A 23,938-nucleotide genomic window follows, 5' to 3' on the forward strand; every position below is an offset into this window, starting at 1 on the left:
ACTTTATCACAGCATTTGAGGAATCTTGAGGTGAAAAGCAGTGGAATATTTTCACTGTTTCAAACTTTTAATATCTTTATTTTCATTTTCTTTGGTTTGTCTTAGGTCGTTTCTATATCTTAAGCTAAATATTTAAATCCTAAGCTAAATAAATAAAAATACTAAGGTAAATATAAGTAAATAAAATTGTTTATTACGTTTTTTTGATGACAAAGCCATTTACAGCTATGAATTTACTTTATGGGAATAACTTTCCCACATTTAATAAATTTTTGATATGTAGCATTTTCATTGCTGAAGACTAGTTCTATTTTAAGATTTCTGTCAATAATAAGATATTCTCGGCATTAATCTATTTTTGAAGAATCTTTCTTTAGGTGTTAAATTGTTATTATTTTGAGTAAAGATAATATGCATTAAAACTTAGACTGGCCATCATACATTTACCTTATTACAAATACATTTAATATAAATAAAACTTAACACTTAATTTTAATATATATATACATGAAACTCTTAATCTTAACAATACTACTCATGAAAAGAAACAACTTTTAAATAACCTAGTTAGTTGGTTGAAGCAATAGTGAAAACATAGCAAAGTTGTGCGTTAAATCTCCCATGGGGAGATTGCATGAAAGAAAACTATCATCAAAGATGGACCCATAATCCCATTAGCCATCTCATAAGTGCAGCTTATGAGAAGCTAAATAAAGAAGTTTTAGCAAGATCCATCAATTTTACCAGAAAAATATCTTAATGCAAAGATCCTATTGTCAGCAGATGTTAAAGACACACATCTGGCAGAATCTGAAGATATGCCTGACCTACAGCAATATAAGTAAATGCAATGTATGTACCTGTTCTTCATGAGGCGAACCTCTCTCTTTCGTGCTGCTTCTTCAGCAGGTTGTGTAGGAAGTGCTGGGGAGGACGCCATGACAACTCCAGGGGCAATGGTGCTAGTGGGTGCTGTGCGAATCTGGTATGTTTGTACATCTCCAGAGGCAGCTGAAAAGAAAAATAGTGAGCATGGTGTAAGACACTGAAGCACTGTGACTTGGTAAAACTACGTGTCAATCATCAATCTAAACATACATTTTCGATTAAAAGGAAAAAAAGGAACAGATGATTCTGACTAAAATGTTGAAAGAATCAGCACTCTTTGGGACATTACTCAGAAATTAATTCCCAATTTAATGTACTTATTAGTATAGTCACTTGGATGAAAGAGGTCTTAACTTATGTCTGCTGGGTCTTATATTTATCTTTCATTGGAACGTAGTTCTATTCTGTTGTTAACATGCTTACCAACCTTAAGTCTAAAAGGTAAGTGGGGCACAGCCTGGATGATCTTCCTAGATAGAGTATAGTCCTCAATGTCTTCCTTTGATATTGGTAAATTCATATTAAAAAATTTCAAGTAGACTCTTGCCACGACATAAAAACGACCATGATTTTTCATAAAATAGCAAAATGGAAGAGAAAATAAAGCACAATGGTCAACTATCATAAATTCCTAATTGTAACAAAACAAAGTATGAAAAAGTGTACCATTTGATGCCAGTTATACTACTTGTAAGCATTGTTTTAATGTAAATGATAACGGCTGAACAAATTGAAGTTTTACTTTTCTAACTAAATGATCCATCATTTGTGAAAAGAAAGTCTCTATTTGTCAAATCGCTTCTAAAAACAGCTTAATAATATGCCCTCCTAGGAAGAAGAAACCTAACATTATCTGAGAATTTGAAGCTCTTTATAAAATCATCCATATTTGTTATTAATATCAATTAAAATGTGTAGTTTGAGTGGAAAAGATTTATATACTAAACATGTTACCATCTTCAAACTGACGTTCAGAATTCAAATTCACTGACATCCTGCTTTACAATTTTGAGTACCTGCATGTAAAGTGAAAAGTTGTTTTACTCCCATTAATAAGAAAAATATTATCTTCTTCAAATATTATTTGTTTAGTAACAGAAAATATTCTGTAAATACATTAGGGCCCTTTAAATAAATTATGACTCTCTAGTTGGTGTTTTAGAATTATTCAAAATTAATCATCCATGGTGAAGGGCCACATCTGTCATTACCTAACAGAGGCAAAACATATTTTTAATAAAAATATTTTTAGAAATAGATTTATTATTATTTCCTTAATATGCAAATTTTAAATGTGGCATAAATCATATTCTTAAAATATTCAAGTGAATTCAAAGAAAAATGGTCAACTCCCATCCATTAAGATTTCTGAAACAAATAGGAAGAAAACAAAAAAATTAAAACAAAACAAAACAGCAAAAAGCTATTTCTGTAATTCACCATGGATTTAACTACTTTTGCTCATAGACCAGGAGACTTACACACTGGTATAAGATTTTTCAGAATATAATGCTATCCTTTGAAATAAAAAATGATGATCTTACAAATGAAGATGTAAATTTCTTTTGACTTAAAAGCAGAGGAACAGAATTTTGAACCTCCAAAGATTCTTATCAGTGATTTAGTACAACTTTTCATTTGACACATGAAAAAAAATGAGGCCCAGGGAGGCTGGGTCTTACTCACATAGGTCACAAAGTGAATCTATATATATTTAGATTTAGAATCTATCTTTTTTTAACTCCTAATTTTATTGTCTTTCCCTCTAACCTACCTCATTTCTCCTATATCCAAATGTTAAAGGTGTTAAAGATAGATGTTATATTTTTAAAACTGAAAATAGTTGTTTTTATGCCATGACATTTTGGTCCAATTGGAATAATGGAAGAAGAGTTCATGGAAAACAGTATCTATAATGAAGAAAAATAAACTATATTTTAATAGTGCTTTTTGCAGTATCATACTTACTTTTTCTGAGTCTATAAAATTTTAACTTTTCAAAGAATTTACCACACCTGTGAATTCTGAATTCTCTTACCTTGAACAACAACTTGGTTGCTGGGCACTAAGATCTGCTGTCCATCAGTGGTCTGTGCATACTGTAGGATGGTAGTACCCGGCTGAGTGGCAGCTGCATTGGTCATGGTTAATGTCTGCAGGCCCTGTACCCCATCGGTACCATTGTTAGCCAGCTGTATTGCTCCTCCCTGGGTAATGGCAACTAAAACCCAATGGATTTTATTGTTACAAGTTTAATTAATACCATGTAAGTCTTATACACACACTAAATTCAAAGCAGAATAATTTGCAAGGCATAATCTAGGAGAAATTATTACAGCAAATAACATCACCAAGAAGGATTCTGTATACTCAAGTAACTTTCTGCTCAGGAAACCTATATCCAATTTCAAGGATACAAACGTACTCTATGAATCACATTATAATTTATAGTAATGTCAGTTAACAAATAAAAAATGAGAAAATGTTAAATTCCACTTGAAGTTACTTGGTTCAGAAGAAGTACCACTCTGTGATCCACACTTCCTTTATTCTGGCATTAACTACATAATATTTTCCTTCTCTACGTTCATGTACTTATTAGCACAGATATGGGCATGTAATAGGCACCCAATAAATGATTATTTAATTCATAATTAATAAAGCAGTTTAGTAGTGCATTCTGTTCTCTAACTCGGTTAGCAATGCATGAAGTATAACAGAAGTCCACTCAATGGAACAACGGAAATGTCCTATGGAACTTAATTATCACAGACCTCTCATGGAGTTTAAAATTAGAGCCCAAGATCATCATTTAGGAAAAAATATTTTACTGCTATTTCTAAGTTACCTATTCAAGCATTCTCACGTAGGATCCGTTGACTATTCACGAATTAATCATACTTGTCATTTATCTGTTACAAAGGAGTCAACTTTGGCTCATACTAGTAGACATTTCACTTTATAAAAAACCTCAATTAACCTTTATGCTACAGTACATGTAAAAAGTTAATAAGATACTTTCCCTGTTAAAAGTTTTCCAAAAAGAGAAGGACTAAAAATCACAATATTACATATAAAATTGCATAATGGATTTTAACTAAGTCAACATGTCTGATTTGAGCATGTTACTTTTTGTCTGTTAGAAGGAAATTAGTTTGGGATCAACTGTCAGCTAGCTCTGGGTAACTAATATCCTGAGTCATCTATGTATGAAAAACTGGATTATTTACTGTTCAATCAAGAAATAATAACAGTTAATGGCTGTGATTTGGTTTAGTAAATAATACTTGTGGAAATTAAGATACTGGCATATACAATCTACCCACTTTAGCTAATCCCATAAATTTTACTTATCTTAGACAAGGAGAAAAAAAGGAATATGTAAAAACTATTCTGAGATTAATATTTCAGGATAACTTGAAAGAATCAGGTTAACAGAATCAAACCACAATTTCTCAAATAGAGTTAATAAGCAAATTCCACTGTATTCAACGCACACAACTTTCTTCTTGACTACATACCAATGAACTCAAGGTGAGAGGAAAGAAGGAAACTAGAAATCAGGAGATCTGGGTTCTAGTCCAAGTTCCATCACTAAACTGTTATTTGAATCTGTTATCTCTTCTGTAAAAATAAAAATATCTGGTTCTAGCCACTAAGTACAATTGTTATAAAAATCAAATGAGATCATGTATATATGAAAGTACTCTGAATAACTCAAGTCTGAGCCTATCAAACATTGTTTTTCTCTTAATATTTATTTATATACTTCATATTCCAAAAGGACTTAAGATAGCTTTCAATAAAACTAAATTCATTAAAACAAGAAGAAAAAGACAGAAATCAAGCAACTGACATATCTTTAGGTGTATATAACGATTCTACCACAAAATCTAGAAAAAGTATAATTAAACAAACCCAGCTGAGATTCTGAGGAGCCACAATGAAAACAGTTTCAGTTAGTGAAATAAAATATGTTTTTCTAACTAAGAATAAAATCTCTCAAACAAGACTTTATTATCAGGGACTGTGAACCAAGTAATGGACAAAACTAATAATAGTATTAGTTAAAAAAAAAAACCAATGTATTGAAGGAGTACGAATTGGTGTAGCCAGTGGGAAGGGTAATTGGGCAGGCTGGCTTGGCTTCAACAATTCCACTCTTTAGATGCTATCCCCACTGACAGGACAGGATACTATATATATAAAAGAATGTTCAGGTAGCATTGTTTGAAACAGTAGAAATGTCCTAAATATTCATCAGTGTGTGATTTTTAAATAAATGTTATATTTTACAGTGAAACACAATGTAGCTATTAAAAGAAACTGCATACATAACTATATATGCATATATCTGTCTATGGTATATAAATAATGTAGGTCTCACTTGTGTAAAAATACATGACACATGTATGTATAAACAGAATGAAAAAGAATGGAAGGATATATATCAAACTCTAATGGGGAGGGATGGAAAGGGTTTTTACTTTTTATTAACACTAAAAACCTCTACCATTTGAATTTTTACAACCATACATTTCTTTTGTAAGTTAAGAAACATATAAATATTGTATATGTAAGTGGTCGTTATACTGATTCTTAATGACAATCAAGAACATAATGTTAAATCAGTTCCATCAAGGTCATATGTGCACATACAGAGAGAATAAGGGATAAAGATAATGTATAAAGCTTTTAAAATCTCAAAGTATTAACCTTTAAAACTAGCAACTGTCAGTTGCCAAATTAAACATCTATTTTTCTCAGCTTCACCTCCCTCAACTTCACTTCCCTATTTGAGATTTTGATATGCCTCTTTCCTAAAGAGCATGCTTTCTATTTCTAGTTCAAGTGAGAACTGCTGTGGTGAGTGAATCTGTTACTAACAGGAGGATGCTGTATCCCTCAAGCGTGCTGAAGTTGAAGAAAAAAAAGTTCACGTATCAAGGTCTTAGAACACACACCTTGAATAACTCAAAATTATTTGGATGTAAGGCTAAAAAATACACACATACACATATATAGATAGTATCTATTTCTGCCAACAAAGAACTTAAGAAGGAAAAGAATGAGTGAACTCTAATGAGCTTACAGAATGGACAAGAAGCTTAGTCAGAAATGCCTGCCTTCTACTTACTATTAAAAGTTTCAGCTTTGGTTGAGCTAAAAAGTCTACTTGTTTTTAATTCAGTTGGAATGCAATTAGTTATACAAACCAAGGCTGAGCTGTAACTGGAAAACTATGAACTTGGGAGTCAAACTTTTATACATATTTCTGACACAGACTACCCCAGGGCATTAGAAAACCAATGCAGCAAGAGTTTCAATGTGTACATTTACTTTGTAATTAAGGAAGACAGGGAGGAAAACTATATAATGGGAAGCACTGGATTTAATGAACAAATCAAAATGAAGACATCAATGTGTGAGGCACTTTGGGAGGCAAAAAGATATTGGGAGAAGAGAGGAAAAAGGTACCATTCACACAAATGCCTTTGATCAAACAAAAGCAGAACTGAAAAGTTCTTTATAACAGATTTAGGTGAAAGATAAGAAGAGAGACCTAAGTGTCAGAGACATCAGAGAAATGGAAACTTTGATAATTTTGCAAAAGAAATCTTTGCTTTCTGTGCGACAAAAAGCTAAGTGCCCTCTTAATTTCAGCAGTCCTTATGCTCACATTATTGTAATTCACTACACTACCTTTTATCTTAAAAGGAATAATAATTAAATGTGCTGGTAGACTACAAACAAGCCTCTCCACCCCACCGTGAAACATCAATATGATTTAAAAATGCTACTTTTAGAAAGAAAGATGAATTATTAAAATAGGTGAATAATGAGACCATTTTTGGCCTTAAACATAATCAAAGGATGATTATCTGAAAAACTCATGTTTTCTATTAACATCATATGCTATATGAGGACTGAAATACAGAGTTTCAAGCAGTGGTTTGAAAAACTTGTAAGACTCTCCATGCATCTGCACAAAACAAAGGGCCATTTAAAGGTCTTACATACCTGAGCAATCCTAACTAAACCCTGAAGGAAAGAAAATACTTCTGTTACAAAACTTTGCATATAAGTAAAGGAAATATAATAATGACAACCAAGATTTAGAGAAGAGCTGGCGCTTATAAGATTACTTTAAGGAAAATGCAGTCATTAGTTTTTCATCGCACTTTCCAAAACAGAAATATCTATTACTCACTATACTGTCCACTGCTAGTTTGGTAAATCGGAGTTGGCACCGTTACAGTGGTGATGGCAGGTGCTGAAGTCTCCTCTTCAGACTTCTCTTCTTCAATCCTTGGCACTCCTGGTGCATCAGAAGATAAGTCATTCAAAATTTTCCTAGAAAAATAGAGAACTATATCAATTAAAACAAAAGTAACATTTACTGGCTAAATACAAAGAAGAGGAAAAGATCAGAAAACTGGCAGAAAGCTGATAGTGCTTAAGAGAGAATTTTTAAATTTTACAGTTAAAAAATTTACAATAATAAACAATAACATTTGCAACAATAAACAAAAAATGTATCAGGGATGCACATGTCAAAACCATATGAGGACTAGAAAAAACACAGATGCACTTCTCTTTAAAATGAACATGAAGAAAGACTATGATTCAAAATCCAGGTGCAATTAAAGAAGAGATTAATAAAATTGACTACAGGAAAAAAACCCTTTTTTATGGCAAAAATAAAGTCAAAGATGATCAAACATACTAGGAGAAAATGTTCACATATATTACAGATAAAGGTCCAATATCCCTAACATACAAATAACTCTTGAAAACTGAGGGGAAAAAAAGACCAAAAACCTGATTTTTAACTTCTCAACTCTCAGATTGGTAAAAATTTAAAAAAGTATAACAATACAGTCTGTTAGCAAAGCTGTGAGAAAATACATGCTCTTGTACATTGCTGTTAGAAGTATAAAACTGGCACAACCCTTATGGAGGGAATTTGGGAAACCAAATGTGTTTACACAGCAATCTTACTTCCAGGAATTTACCCTTAAAATATACTTCCAACAGTACAAAATAAGTATGCATAGGATTAATCATGGCAGCATCGACTGCAACTGCAAAAGACTAGAAACAATCTCCACGCTCACATATAGGAGAATGGTTGAATAAACTATGGCTCATCCAAATAATGGATATAGCATGGTACCTTCTGTATACGAATGAAGGTGAAATAAGAAAGTAAGAAACTATTTGTGTATCTGTTCATCTGCTCAAGAAAAAAAGTCAGAAAGGATAAACTAGATGGAGTTCAATTTGATTAGTTATCTACTGGGGGTGGGGGGGAAAGAAGTAAAAAAGGATGGGTGGAGGGACACTTCTGAGTGTGTGCGTGTGTGTGTATATGTACAATTCTGACTTTTGGGACCATGTTAATGTTTTACATATTCAAAGAAAGAAATTAATTATCAACAAGGATGGGGGAAGAATTCTAAAATGGAAAACAAACAAAAAGAAATGAATCTTACCACATTTCAAATGAATAACATAATCACAGAAGAGGGGAAAAAAATACTAACCCAAGTAATTTTTGAAACCCTAAATTTCTAACAAACCAGTTTGAAACTTAGCCTTAACTGTCTACCAAAAATTTCCCCCTTATGTAGTTATTGTAACAAATTACATCTTCATGCCTTGTGTGTTCATTAACAGATTTATAATTATTATTTTATGCATTTGCCTTTCAAATCATGGGCGAAAAAGAGGAGTTACAAAGTAAAACTATAATAATACTGGCTTTTATATATTTATGTATGTAATTACCTTTATTGGTACTGTAGGAAATATTCTTACAGTTGTTTTTTTAAAAAAAAATAATTCCCCTGATTGTATTTCTCATTTGTAAGATTTCTTACTCATTCTTTTCCACATCTGCCTGTTCCTATTTAGTAAACTTCTATTTTTACTGTAAGGATGGTTTTCTCTTCTCTCTTTGCAAACAAGACACAAAACTATTTTAAACAGCTTGGGAACTGACAGCTGGTCAATACATCATGATTTGGGTATCACTGTTCTAGAACACTTGTTTTTCAAACTTCAGTATACAAAAGCAGCTCTTGAAGAGCATGTTAAAACACAGACAGATTCCTGGGTCCCCTCCCTAGAGATTCTAATTCATTAGGTATGGCGTAAGGGCCTGAGAATTTGCATTTCTAACCAGATGCTGATTTACCAGTCTGGGCTGTGGACCATATTTTGAGCAGTATTGGTCTTTAGAGCAATGTTTTTCAAACTCAAGTCATAATGCCTAATGTGGGCCATGAAAACAATTAAGCATGTTGCAACCAACATAAACAGTAAATAAAAAACAGCTAAGCATCACACATGATAAGGATGAGTATTGCTTTGTATTAATTTTTGCTTCAGATCCCTATATATAGGTATATACGTGTGTGTGTACATACACACCTATATATAATGAAGAAAGAGAGAACTGTAAAGATACATTCCTTATTGTGGTTTAAAAAAAGTTTAAAAGCTACTTTTCTAGACCTACAAATAAATCTACTTCTCTTCTGCACGAAGCCAGCAATCATTCTCAGTCTTTTTTTCCAGTTTTTCAAATTGTTGCTCCAGACCATCTTGGACATTCTCTGCTTAAGAAAGTTCACTTTCTCTTAAAGTGTATTCCAAATGTGGTCTGAGCAGTGGGATTAATTCCCTCCCTTAATCTAGACACTAGGTTTTTTTTTTAAACCAACGTAGCCTTACAGTGTATTGGCTTTTTTGGCAACCACATCTAATCAATGATAATTAAAAGAGCATAATTATATTTTTTAGATGAATTCTTAATCCAGAATCCTATACTTGAATAATCGATTTTATTTTAAACTCAAGCTCAGAAATTTTACAGTTATCGCCAACATTTCATCCTATTTGTTTCAATCTATTTCCCTTGGCTGCTATGATCTTTCAAGGTTCTTATTTCTACCACCTATTAGGGTACTTAGCCCTTTAGTTTCTGTCATTTGCAAATCTGATAAGCATGGCCTCTTATGTTTTCAGCTAAACTGCTGGTAAAAATACCAAGCCAGATGAGAGCAAGTGAGAACCCTTCAAGGATTTCCTCTGGGTAAAAACAGATCACTATAAAGCTGGGCTATTCCAATAAAAACCAGTGTGTATTATTTAATTCCCATTTCTCCAACTTCACAAAAACATCCTAAGAATTTTGTTAAAGATCTTGTTATAATCAAGACATAGAGGCTAGGTTTCAAGAGTTCATAAACCAAAAGCAAAATAATGGTATACTTCACTATGGAGGTTTGATTATAAGGGAAGATATTATCAACTTTCATAAAAGTTAACGCTTTCTCTACACATGTGTGGTCTCTGGCATCTTTTCTTCGATTCGTAACTGAAGTGCTATATAATGATTTTTGCTGGGATATACACTATAAGCCAATTAAAGGCAAATAAAAGATTTTTTTTTTCAACATAAAAGTCATATAAGGTCTACAGCTAAGATTTGCCTAGAATTTATATTTAGAGAAGCCATGTAGCTTGTTTCTTAGTACCAGGTTGAATCTGCTTCAGGATCAAATGTCTTATATACTAACATGAGATATATTTTGAAGTTAAAAGAGAAAACTAGCTATATTTTGAAAAAATTATGAGTATAAATAAAGGTAACACATACTTGGTAACAAAGACTTTCTTAAGACCTCAAAGTCAATTTATAGGTATTTATTTAGGGTCCTTAATTTATTTGTAAGGATAGAGAAAAGGGCTAGCTTAGCAGCCAAGAAAGTGGGAAAAAAAATTTCAACATCCCTTTGAAAAACAGAAATATATATTAATAGAAATAATTCAGGCTAAAGCAGGGAAGAGTAAGTTTGAAGTTTATTAAACTCTGAAGTAAGCTTATGAAGATTTGTGGAATTGCTCTTCCTGGAGATATTTAATATGTAGCCAATTTTTACGTAGTATTATAAACAGTTTTGGTCCATCTTGGAGGCAAGGCATGGATTTACACAACTTTTGTAGCTGAACACAAAACTACAGTAAGGTGCCCCTAAAATTAGGGAACATCAGCAAAACATCACCCTGAGCAACTATTAAATTAACAAGCAGCTATCATGCTAAGTACCATGGCATAAGAAATGTGTTGTGAAGTAGGTAGTGTAGCCTCAGAATTGACATATAGCTAGAAAATGCTATAACCTTATCAAATGTATTCCAATCTTTTTAACAGAAAAGCAGCAGCCAGCAAAGTCTACAAAAACAGAAGAAAAAAAAAAATCAGTGTTTATCCAGGACTGTTGAGAGTAAGAAGTGCTCTTATTCTGTACAGTAAGGTTCTACTTATTTGAGAGAAGCAACTCAAGATGAAGAGAAGTACTCTGTATGGTCCTGAATCCAGCAGCTCATTGGCCTTCCGACGTCTCTTCATCTGCCAACTACATAAGGGTACCTTTATACTTCCGATTCTAAGTTCTTTTAACTATTAATTTTCCATACCTGTAGGAAGGCCTCCTTGAAAGAATTTCTCTTCGTTTTTGGGAATCGGTTACACTATCCACTGACTCCTGTGAATCTTCACTTTCTGCAATAGTTGAAATCTGAAAATAAAGAAGAACTTTATCTTGATAATCAAATTTAGTTCTCATAAAACTTTTATGAATTTTAAGAAAAAGTGAAATACAAAAGGACATATATAAACCTTATATGTGCTTCGGTAGAAAAACAAATCAGTTTTTATGGGAGACAACCATACCATCCCTTTCCTCTCCCCTTTACTCATCCTACAGAAGTCAGAGGACCTAAAAATTTTTTCGTCAAAACCAGCCTAATCTCTTTCAGGACTTCTTGTAATCAACCCTGAATGTATCAATATTACTTGTCAGTTGTTTTCTCACAGTTGTTAGAACAAAACTACCAAGTAAAATTAAGTTTCCGACATGAAAGAAAGAATAAACAACTAAATATTTGGCCATTAAGTCTAGTGACTATACAAATATTTTCCTTTAACTACTGGGTAAATAGTTTTGAATATATTTACAATTGTACAAGTAAGATCGGTGATCCTTCAACCGTGTTCCAGATGGTTGTTCCTAGCAATTTTGGAAGAAGCCCTCTGCTATGTATAGACACGTTTCAAAGTTGGCATTCTACAATTTTTATTAAGCAAAACTTCAAGGTAAAGAACTGTGCATTTCTGGAAAGTATCCTTGGATTGAGAAGTAATAAAGGGAAGTTGAATACAGATTTTACATGGGATAGTAACAGCAACTAGCATTTATTGAGAACTTACTATGTGCCAGGTGCTATGCTAAAGCATATACATATATTACATTACTTAGTACTCACTAATACTTACAGGAACTTTACGTGCTAGATAAGTACAATTATTATGTCCACTTTACAGATGGAAGAACTGAGGCACAAAGAGTTTAAGTAACTCACCCAAGTCACAAAGCTACGAAGTAGTGGAGTCACTGTCACACTTGACATCTCAATTCTAGACATCCTTACCAGCATCAGAATCCTGTTGGTTCCAATCTCAAACCAGTTTTGTCAGAAGCAGCAACCCAGGAACGTCTTTAGACCATTTTTAGACTAGAAGTTCACTCATCTAGGCAAGCTTGTCTGTCAAATTTATACTGCCAAGTTTCTCTAGCCTAATCAGCAGGAGCCTCCTGCTCTTTCCTGAGCTAGGTGAGCATGATGCTGTAAGAGTGAGAATTAGATTTAGCCAAGGCAAAAGGGTCTGTGTAGGTTAGCTCCCCGAACAAAATTTATGGCAATGGCAATAAGAATGAACACATTTAGAGGAACTTGAGAAATCAAGTATGTGGTCTGAGCCTAAGGGTTCTGGACAGCAGGTGCTCATTTTCATAGAGCTTTGTGATAGACACTCACTTTAAAATTAAATTTGCTAAATCTAGTAATGCTTTACAAAATATGTCTATAATAAAGTAATGTATGTGCCCCTCCAAACACTTTAAAGTATAAACGTTATAGTCTTATAGACCTAAAACTTAACAGGTAACACTGAATGAATCGAGAAATGACTGATAAAAAGATGGACAAGGCTGAATTTAGTCTGTGATTCTCTATAGAGTAATAATGCTATAGTTACTGCCAAAGGAGCACCCAGAACAATTTCCTACTAATCTGTAGCTGCTGTTAACTAGCCCACTCAGCATAGTCTCTGCACAGACTTTCTCATAGATGTAGAGTGATGAGTTGTGAAACAGCCTTAGCAGAGAGTCAGAATTTCGAGGAATAAGAAGAAGACTGAACTCAAAGTGGACAGTATCTTGACAAGTGTTTACCCTCATTTAATGCTTCTCAGAACCTTAGTTTCTCTATTGTTCTTTCTGCCTTTTTTTTGCTTAACCCTCATTCTTACAACCTTCTTTTAAGGATACATAATGACTTAGGCACACTTTCCCAAGTTGAAAGTCATTAAAACAACAATTTTAAAGCACGCTACATAAACCACCCATAGGACAATTTTGAAATGAAATAAATTATCATTGCTTATTAAATATATGGCCCTTAATTTTTCCCCCAAACTCAATGGATCTATTGCTCCCAGTAGAACCAAAAGCCCCCCATTCCTCTCATCTGAAAGAATCTGTCAATTCATACAAAAGGAATTAACTTATCACTCTGTCGTGATGGCAACTTAAAAAAAAATTGAAGTATGATTGTTGTACATTATTATATAAGTTACAGGTGTACAGTACAGTGAGTCGCAATTTTTAAAGGCTATATTCCACTTACAGTTATTATAAAATATTGCCTATATTCCCTGTGTTGTAAAATGTATTCTTGTAGCTTATTTTATACATAATAGTTTGTACCTCTCAGTCCCCTACTCCTATACTGCCCCTCCCCGCAGGTAACCACTAGTTTGTTCTCTGTATCTGTGAGTCTTTTTCTTTTTTGTTATATTCACTAGTTTCTTGTATTTTTAAGATTCCACATATAAGTGATATGTACTGCAACTTGTTAAATGTAAAGGGAATTCAGAACTATTCAATACTACATAATGAATGTAACATTTCCTCTTTGGGGGAATACTATCCAGAGAGAACTTAGAATTAGGAAGTCAACTCTTATGGTCTATCTACCAAAAAGCAATACAACCCCAACCCCACACCCCCAAAACCAAAAACAAATGAAAAAACAAGAAAATCCCCAAACCACTGAACCCACATTTCTAAGACCATTAAAAATCATGCCAAAAATCCTTTGATAATAAATAATAGTTTAATATATATGTAATAGGTTATTAAAAATACCCACATGAAAAATTATATCCCAATTGTAAGCATCACAGTCTACCATCACATTTCAATGACAGAGCCCCTTCCTCTGGTCCTCACCTCCTGTCATCTCTTATTAACCCCTTCCTGAGCTCCTTAAATAGGTCTTTAACCATGGCCACTTATTATGTTAAGAAATTTTCAAAAAGCCAAACCACCACCTGTACATGTAAAGTTTTACATCTCTATTTCTCTACTTTCTCTTAGTTTGTTAAAAACCCATCTCTTCTGTTTATGGGTGGGGGGGGGGAGTCCTATTCTGATATTTGAAATTTCAAAATAAAATATACAGTGACTAGAACAAAATTTTAAAAATGGTTGTATTCGATGTTTTCTCAAACTATACATGGTACCCTGGAAACTTAAGCACTTTTCTTGGGCAGAGTTCAGACTCAGGTTTAGGTACAGTTTTTTACTCACTGGATCAAGAAGTTTAATAAAAGTCTAGAGCAATAATCTCCAAACTCTTTTGATCTGCAGATCTCCCTTATAAATTAATCATAAGATTATAAATTAATTATAAGAAAATTTTATATAAGCATATATATTTATTTACAAGTTTTAAGTGTTATCTATATCATAAAACAAATTAATTTTTAAAGAGTTAGGATAAGTATAAATATTAAAATACATCTGTTAATTTCTTAAAGATAAATCATTTAATATTTCATAACAGTGAGAATGATGTGCTTTAATATGATTAAAAATCATTTAGTATTTTATAACAGTGACTCAAAAATCTGATGCTAAGCTTGGACTTTCTGAAATGTGATTTAACATCTGCTATTGTTTAAAACAATCATTTTTCATTTTCATCTGTCAATTACACAAACTTCTGATGAGATTTACTAGTATATTTTCATCTCCCTGGCTCTTGGTCAGTTATTATATGCTAATAAAACGTTTTATATTTTAACAAATAAGTTCAACACCTACTGAAACTCTAGAAGACTTCTGAATAGTTTAGAAACTCTATGTCCAGAGTTTTGAAAGTATATAGATTTGAGTTTTTAGGTGACAAATTTACATTGTTTGCAGGTTAAAAAAAAAAAAAGTATGGGAACATTTCCAAACTTCTATATTCAAAATATTCTGTCCACAGCACAAGTTTCTTTCAAAATGCAGTTATTCTCTCATGCATTGTTAAAATGCCACTTTCTCTCAGAAAGGACAGTTGAAAGGAATTTGTTTCTTTCAAAAAATATCTGTTAGGTAACATATCCCTTGCAAGTCATCCCTTGCTTGCCATTGTTAAAAAGATCGGAAACTTTGGAATACTTGTCTTATGTAAAAAGCAAACAAGTAAGCTCATCCTTATGTTATGCAACTCAAGTACTTTGCTATATGATAATCACTGAATCTCTATCTTGTACAAAAGATTTTTATTGTTGTTCCCATCACATCCTGAAGTACTGTAAAGACTGTATCAGAAAGTTCATCTCCAACCGCTATCCCTCATGCTCACTCTATTCAGGCCACTTCTTGCTATTCTTTGGTACATAAAGCATACTCTCACTTCTGAGCCTTTGGACTTGCTTTCATTATTTGTATGGCTTAGCCTCCTTCACTAGTTTATAGTTTCACTGCTCATCGTGTTCCCTGACCACCCTACCTAAAAAAAACACCCTTCCCTCCACATCATTCTCTATCCCTTTCTCCTGCTTTAATCATCTTCCCAGCACTTAATCCTCACCTGACACATTTTATTTTTTCATTGTCTCTCTTTGCTCAAATGTGATCTTCATGAGAATAGAGAAGTATTATTTGTTCACTGCTGTCTTTCATAGCACCTAGAACAGTGACTGGCACATAACATGTGATCACTAAAAATTTACTGAGGAAATGAATGTATTAAAAATGCATCCAAAACTAACAAATGAAAAGTGAGGATGCCACTGTTAACTTCTATACATTTGTGTAACTCCCATTATTTTTGTGGGAATTCTTACATAATCTGTGAGATTTGATGTGTATATATACATAAGGATAATGTTAGGGCACCAATGTCAAGCCATACATGAAATATTAGTACAGTTTAGTTTCTAATACTCTGAGATGAAAAAAGATAAACAGAAGTCTTATTCTCACATCAAGAGAAATGTACCTTGTATATTTTGGAAATGCTGTTCTAGAATACTAATATTCTCCCATCGAGAAGTTTGAGGAATCACCTCTCTCCTTGTTTGATCACCTCTTCTGATATAAACCACTTCCTACTTATTAATGCTAATCACTGTTAACCAGCTGACATTACCATTAAAGTTTAATAGCTTCTCCATGGTTTAGGGCCTTTAAAGAAAAAAATACTGTTTATGTTTCTGTTTGTAGAATTCAGGCTTTTAATTATAAGCACAGCTCACTTTGATGGAAAAATCTATTTTTGAAAAGATGAATACACATTTCTATAAAGTTAATGGGTCATATAACCCCAGGTGCAAATTATTATTATTACTCTTACCACAAAGTAAAGATTAAAATTAAGAATATAATCAACAATTAGGCATCATATATTAAAACCAGTGTTTGTAATCTTAGCAAATTTTGTGATAATTTTTGTGTGTTCTTTATAGAAAGCTCTCCCACTGTAAGTGAAAAAGAAAAAGTAAAGGTTAATGTAGGGTCTGGAATCTAGGTCTCCTGACAAGCAGGTCAGGTTCTTTCCACCATTATCAAGAGGAAGATAAGAGCAGGGAATTAGTAATGGCATACATAGTATGAAAAACAGTTAGGAAGCATCCAATGAAATAAAAACTGAGGCACAGGAGAGAAGACTATTGTTCAGTCAGTGTGGTTCCATAGAAAAATCAAATTCTTCAGTCTTTACCTGGATTATACTGTCTCCTACTAAGTAACAACAAATTCCATTCCCAATATCTTTCAGTATGGAAATGCACAGAACTTGATGATTTTATATCAAAATATTCTTTCTTTCTTTCTTTCTCCACCCCCCACACCGCCCTGCCTTAAATGTCCAAGCAAACCAAAGGCACAGGGACAGAATGAAGCAGAGGTGGGTTAACCGTGGCTCAATGACTCAATAGTATGATATGGCTGACAAAATCTGGTATATCCTTTGATGACACTGATAGAATGCTTCTAGGACAAAGGAGGGACTTCTCCCCTCTCCAAGTATCAATCAATCTGGCTACTAAACTCAAGGAAAACACAACAGTTCTCACCCACAAGAAGACAACAAGGATGGTGAAGAGGAATCAAAGCTATGTCATATATAAATGGCTGAAGAAAAACAGGCATTTACTTAGTCTGGACATTTTTTTTTTAAATGGGAAGGATGTGGAAGATGGGGAAAAGGAAGCAGCCCAATAGAAAAAGGAGTTAAATTTGCTTAACTCGTTTCTGAGAATAGAATTGGGACCACTAGGTAAAAGTTTTAGAAAGATATTCTGGTTCACCACAGGGAAGAATATTTTAGCAATTACCCCCAATTATAAATCAGTTACCTCTGGAGACAGAGCGTCCTTTCTCTGAAAGTGTTCAAGTAAAGCTGGACTGCCATTTGGAGGAGGAGAGAAGGATATTATATAGGGAAATTAAGCAACAGACTAAGGGCTGGGTAGGTAACAAGTTTGGCCTAGACCTAGAAGATCTCTTAAGGTTTTTATTCAAACCTTGAGTTCTATGTTTATAAAGAGGGACAAAGATATAAAGAATAATTTCTCACCTTCCTTTCTAAAAATAGTTCTCTCCAAATCTAGGACCTAGGACTCACCTGAGTTCCGGAGAAAAGTCTTTTTAAGTCCTTACAGGAAGACTGCGAAGCAAAAAATATGAAATGGGAGGCTGGGGTTATGGCCTACTTGAATGAACGTTCAAGTCTTTTTTTTTCCCCAATAAGCTCATCGAAAAGATGTATACTGCCCTAGGTTCCCTACAGTTAAGTAGAGGTTTACACGCCTTTATTCCCTTTGGATCCAAACCAAAGGAACAATCTTTCCAAAGAATAAGATAACATGCATGGAAAAAAATCCCTGATTCTTAAAGTGCACTTTCTGGATATATCATTTCAAAGTTATATACTCTAACTTAGAATCCTAAACATAGCTGGTTTTCTCTATATTCAAATAATATCTTAGGTAAGGTTATTACTTTTTGACAAGGGTTATTTTTTCCAATTGCAATGTTTAGAAAATAATTACAAAGTTATTATTTTTGTATCTTAATTTTCCCTGAGGTACATCAGCCTTATAGTCTCTCCCAACATTTCCACTTTATCCCATATACTTTATGATTTTCCCCATTCAATTCTTTTCCTTTTTTAGTTTAAGAAAAAGTTTTTTCTTATATGTCTGTTCTTGTGTATATATGTTCCTATACTTAAGGTGACTATACAGATGCAGCATATTCCATAATTACTGTAAAGTAAAATAAACTCTGAACTAGATATGTTCCTATTTTCATAATGAAAGGAGAGAGATATGGCTATAAACAACAGTTATGAAAGTAGATGCAGAACTTTTTATACACATACCTGAACTGTTTGGACTTGTGGAGACTGAATAACTGATGGCTGGGCCGCCTGAATAACTCCATGGACTTGAACTGTCTGCCCATTGGGTAGCTGTACTAAAGTTACGGTGGGAGCAGATGATGTTGCATGAGCTGCTGGCATAGATACCTATGGTGTTGAACATGGAAAAAAATTACCATCACAGATACCTCCTGGGGAGTACTCATGTTTAGTAAGAAACAACTTTTTGGCAGCAAAAGGATGACCCTCCTGCTAGGTTAAGTATTCCACTGGTGTGAAAGAAACTAATCATTAAACTTAATATTCTTTTTGAAGAAAGACTACAAATGCTTCCCACGCCCCCTACTTTTAAACTCCTCCCAAATGACAAAAACCAAAAAACTATTTTAATGTAACATCAAAATATATAACACAGACTTCCTCTGAACACTAAATACCACTTTATTTGTATAGTGCCGTACATTTTCCCACCTGCTTTCATACTGTTTCTCATTTTGCCCTTCGAAGAAATCAGACTGGTTAGAATAAGGGTTATCTCCATTTTAGAGACAGAAATATAAAGTGCTCAAAGAGATTAAGTCACTTACCCAAGGTCAAGAGATATGCTAGCTTTGAAGAAACATAAGTCTTCAGAATATCATGTGTTAAATAACCCATGTTCTAAAACTGTTCCCAAACTTGGCAAAACTTAGCTACTAAATCTAGAACAAACACGTATCTTACAGTATACAGCATATTTATCTCTTGTAAACTAATTACAAGTATGTCTTTCATTAATGAGAAAGTGTTAATAGATATTATAAACTGAAAATTTCTATCCTCACCCCACCCACTGAACTGATAACAATTGATATTTCAAGGATTTATTTTCCTCTTGAAGAAATAAGGGAGCAGAACTGAAAGAATATGAGAAACCAGTTTTCTCCTGAGGCACAAAGGCGGCAAATTTAATGACTCAACACCCAGGTTAGAAGGGTTCTTAAGTCATACATGTCTATCAGATGGTATTTACTGTTCCTGTGCTTGAATGCGTTTAGGGGTAGCAATTTTATTTGTTCATTTGGTAAACAGTTATTGCGGATATGTGTGTCAGAAACAATGTTAGAACTGAAACTACAGAAATGAGAAAGACATAGGTCCTTGCCCTAAACGAAATTATTAAGGCATCTGTATGAAGGAATGGGGAAAAGAACACAAATATAATTCAGTGAAGTAATGAGGTTTGCAAAGGGAAGAATGGACACACTGAGGAAAGCTACCCCGCCCCACCCAAGAGGAGGGGAAGTTACCAGGGAAGCATGTGAATTTGAAATAAAGAATACAAGTAAGGCACGTTATTATGATTTGCAGGGGGGAGGCACAGAATTCCAGGCAGAGGGTAGCAATGGCAAAAGCAAAGAGAAACAGCAGTGTCTGTAAATGGCAAAGAGGGATGACCAGCAGCCAGTACTACTGGAGCACGTAAGTGTGTTACTATATGATGTAGGAAGTGTGGAAAGATGCAATAACAGAGGTAGGCAGAGGCCAGATGGGCTAGTCATGAAAAATCTTACATACGTTACGTTAAAGAACTTGCATTTTACCGTGAGACTGGGAAAAGCACTGAAGGGCTTTTGAACTCCTGAATATCATGGTGACGCTTGCATTTCAGATAGATCACTTTAATTTAGTGGCAGTGTGAAAGACACTTATCTCAGAGGAAGAAAAAAGTGGAGGTGAGACCAACTGAGAAAGTCTATATATAGTAGTAAGGGTGAGATGATAAAGGCCAGAAATTAGGCATGAGTTGTGGTAGGGATGGGAATGAGAGAAGTGATTTAATGAAAATTCAGGAGGCAAACCAGAAAGGGCTTTATGAATGACTGATTGAAGGAGGTGAGACAGAAATCAAAGACGACCCACATATTTCATGTTTGGGTGAGCATTAGTAGACTATGCCATAAAGAGAGAGAACACAAGAAGAAGCTTATGGATGGTTGGGGCAGTGGTGGAGGATGATGGAACTGATATGATATCTGAATTTGTAGAGATGTTTAGCAGGCAGTTAAATATTTGACTATGAAGCTTGGGGGAGATACCTACTGAAGGGAGAGGCTAAAACCATGAGCTTCTCCTTTGGACAGTTAGGAAGGCCTTCTGTATCAATCGTTTTCCTGGCTACTATACATCTTACTTAGTTTTACCTTGTTTTCAAAATGTGGTCCATGGACAACCGCCATTAGAGTTATATAGGGTGCCTGTTTATAAAGTCAGAATCTCTGATGAACCCAAGGACACTTTTGCCTACGCCAAAGTTTGAGAACCAAAACCATAATTTATTTACAGTATCCCATCTCAATGGAAAGCTATTCTAATATTTGAAGCAATTAGTACGTCCTCTTCTCTGAGTATTCTCTAGGGTAAATATAACAGGCTCACTCAACAAATAATCCCTTTTCTACCCTAATTATTCTACATAATGGCTACTCTCATTGTAAGTTTATAAAATACCGATACACCAAAAAAGAAAAAATTGCTTATATCCCTACCACTCAGAGCTAATCACTTAATATTTTTGCTGTAGATATAGGTGTTTTAAAAGATGCATATATACACTCAATTTTCATAACACTATCACAGAATCTACTTTCAAATCCATTCTAAATATCTCTTCATACCATTAATAGTATTCTTTAATGGTAAAGAATGGTATAATGGTAAAAATTACATAATCTGTTTAATAAATCCCAACAAATTATTGGAATTAAATTATCAGTAATAATTAATTAAACAATAATCAAATCATTAACTTAATATTAAATATTAAATTATTGAATATACAAAAAATTATTATTGAATATTTAGGTTTTCAAATTTGTCTATTACAAGAAAGTTATTTTACAACAAAATTGCAACGATCATCCTTTTACCAAACTCTTAAAACCATCCATAAAAATTAACATTCCCATACTCAAAACCAACATTGTTTTTTTTCCACTTAAAAAAAAAAATCTCTGTAAATTCTAAAAGTAAAATAAGGCATTTCATTATTGTTTTAGATTGATTTTCTTCCTTTACTAGTTAGGCTGAATTTGTGTTTTTACTGTTCATTGATCAAATCACAATGGTCTTAGACTTGACAATTTTATTATATATTTCTAGTATTAAAGACTGACAACCAAAAAATAACTGGTATCAGAATTGTGAGAAATAATGTCAAAAATGTATAATATATGTGTTAAGAACTTGGATGAGCAAGTGAAAAAAACTCTGTAATTAGGTATTAAAAAGAAAAACAACAACAAAAAATATAAATGGGAACAGACACTAGCTTTCCTAAAACTCAAATATCATGTCATTCCACTTATCAGTGATTATATGCAAATTGAACATGTGCATATAATTTTGTTCTTTCTTGAATTTCCAATTAAGCTTCATGACACTGATTTTGTTTTTACAGGCATCATCACACCAGCAGAGAAGAATGGGAAAGGAGATAACAGTAAGAGTTTTGGAGGCTGGAAATGGATGAATGGTAATGAACTTGGAAAACCTCAGAAGGCCAACTCATGAGGCAGAGGCAGGGACAGACTGATTTCTGCCACAAAGTCCTTAAGAGGCTCAGGATCTAAGGCACCCCAGAAGGTAGAGTGAAAGGAAAGGCTGAAAACAAGGAAGGCTGATCGAAGGTCTTTGAAAAGCAATTGGATCCCCACTTCAACTCTCTGTGGAAGAATAACTAATCTATACCCTATGCTGACAGAAAAATGGAGGTTTATTTTCTGGATAGAAGGTTTCTTGACTGCCTAACACCAGGCACTGCTGAGGTGGGTACTAAGTCCCAGTCCTCTTCCCTCGTCTGGCTCAAAGGTCTTTACCTATAAGCAAAAGATTAGTAAAACTTTTCTCTGCAAACCTGACCAACACTAAAGGGAGAAGAAAGACTTAAGAGATAATGACACAATAAAGATGTAAAAAAAAAAAAAAAAAAAAAAAAAAAAAAAAAAAAAAAAAAAAAAAAAAAAAAAAAAAAAAAAAAAAAAAAAAGAGATAATGACAGTGGGATGCCACAATCATCCTACCGTGAAGCTCACAACTCATAGATGTTAGGCCCCCAAAAGAGCCACAGAACTTCCAGTACAGGTTTTTGGTTCCCTACTTTTAAATGTAGGCAGAAAACCTCGAGTTATGAAATACTCAAGGAAATCTTCTGATAGGAAAGATGGTGACCAAAACAGATAGAAGGGAGAAAAGGTACATAGAAGAAAATCTGTGTGGAAAGAAAACTTAATATTATCAGAGGTAGGAGAAAATACTGCCTTTGTGAAACATAAAGAGGATGCTATTAAAACACAAAAGGACCATTCAGAAACAAGGGGAACTCTTGGAAACATGACAGCAGAAATAAAAAAAATCTGACAGATGGGTTGAAGTGTGAAGTTGAGAAAATCTCCCAGAAAGACAAAGAGACAGAAAACAGGAGAGAAAAGATGAGAAAACCAGAGAAACAGTCCCATGGGTAAAATATCTGGATCACAAGAATCCTAGAGAGAAAGGAGAAAGAAAAAAAAATCATCAACCAAATAAAGAAACTGCCCAGAATTGATGACCCGAGATTCCACTAAAAAAAAAAAAAAAAAACCCACTGAATACAACTGCACAATGTATGAAAACTGATACAAACCAAGGCCTTGATGATGAAATAGTGAAGCACTGCTAACAGAGAGATTTTTACAAGATAACAGAGATACAAAGTAAGAAATGGATTTAGTCTTTTCAAACAGCAACACTAGAAGTTGACTGTGGATCAATGCCTTCAAAATTTGAAAGAAAAATGATTTCTTTACCCAGTCAAACTTGCTCAAGGGACCACTGGAAACAAAAACTCCACAAGAGAAAGACAGTAGGAAGAAAGGAATTTCCAGGATGACATTACATAGTGGACATGGAGGACAACCAGACCAGAAAATGATGTCCCAAGAGATAGATATGTTGAAGGTTGTCACCACCAAGATCCCTGCTGGTATTATATCTTCTTTCTACCACAGGGCTGAATGTTTGGATGAGCCCATATTCTTATCTGTGCACATTTGCCTTGACCATGTGCTAATGAAGTCTTGATGCTCTTACCTTCATTCCCGCACCTGCTTCATCTTGAGTACTTTTACTTCATCCCTAAATGTATTCTGCTTTGCCTTACACCTAAGGGCTGGAGGTGGGTCCAGGTGATCTTAGGAGAAAACACAAAGCAGCCCACCGCTTCTGACTACATTCCTGC

General features: G+C 33.8%; 1 protein-coding gene across 1 annotated transcript in view; it reads right to left on the reverse strand.

Moving 5' to 3' along the window:
• Nucleotides 1-860: 860 nt before the first annotated feature.
• The window catches only part of CREB1 (cAMP responsive element binding protein 1), a gene marked incomplete at its 3' end in the record, with an annotated part of 42,905 nt that continues 19,827 nt past the window's right edge, over nt 861-23,938 (reverse strand). The window contains exons 3-8 of the mRNA XM_007470005.1: nt 18,682-18,828; nt 17,923-17,964; nt 11,377-11,477; nt 7,100-7,242; nt 2,927-3,109; nt 861-1,011 (exon numbers count right to left, since the gene is read on the reverse strand). Coding sequence (XP_007470067.1) covers nt 861-1,011; nt 2,927-3,109; nt 7,100-7,242; nt 11,377-11,477; nt 17,923-17,964; nt 18,682-18,828 — 767 coding nt within the window. The remainder of the gene's footprint in view (nt 1,012-2,926; nt 3,110-7,099; nt 7,243-11,376; nt 11,478-17,922; nt 17,965-18,681; nt 18,829-23,938) is intronic.

The sequence above is a fragment of the Lipotes vexillifer genome, unplaced genomic scaffold (assembly GCF_000442215.2).
Source record: "Lipotes vexillifer unplaced genomic scaffold, Lipotes_vexillifer_v1.1 scaffold341, whole genome shotgun sequence".
In the NCBI taxonomy this organism is placed as follows: domain Eukaryota; kingdom Metazoa; phylum Chordata; class Mammalia; order Artiodactyla; family Lipotidae; genus Lipotes; species Lipotes vexillifer.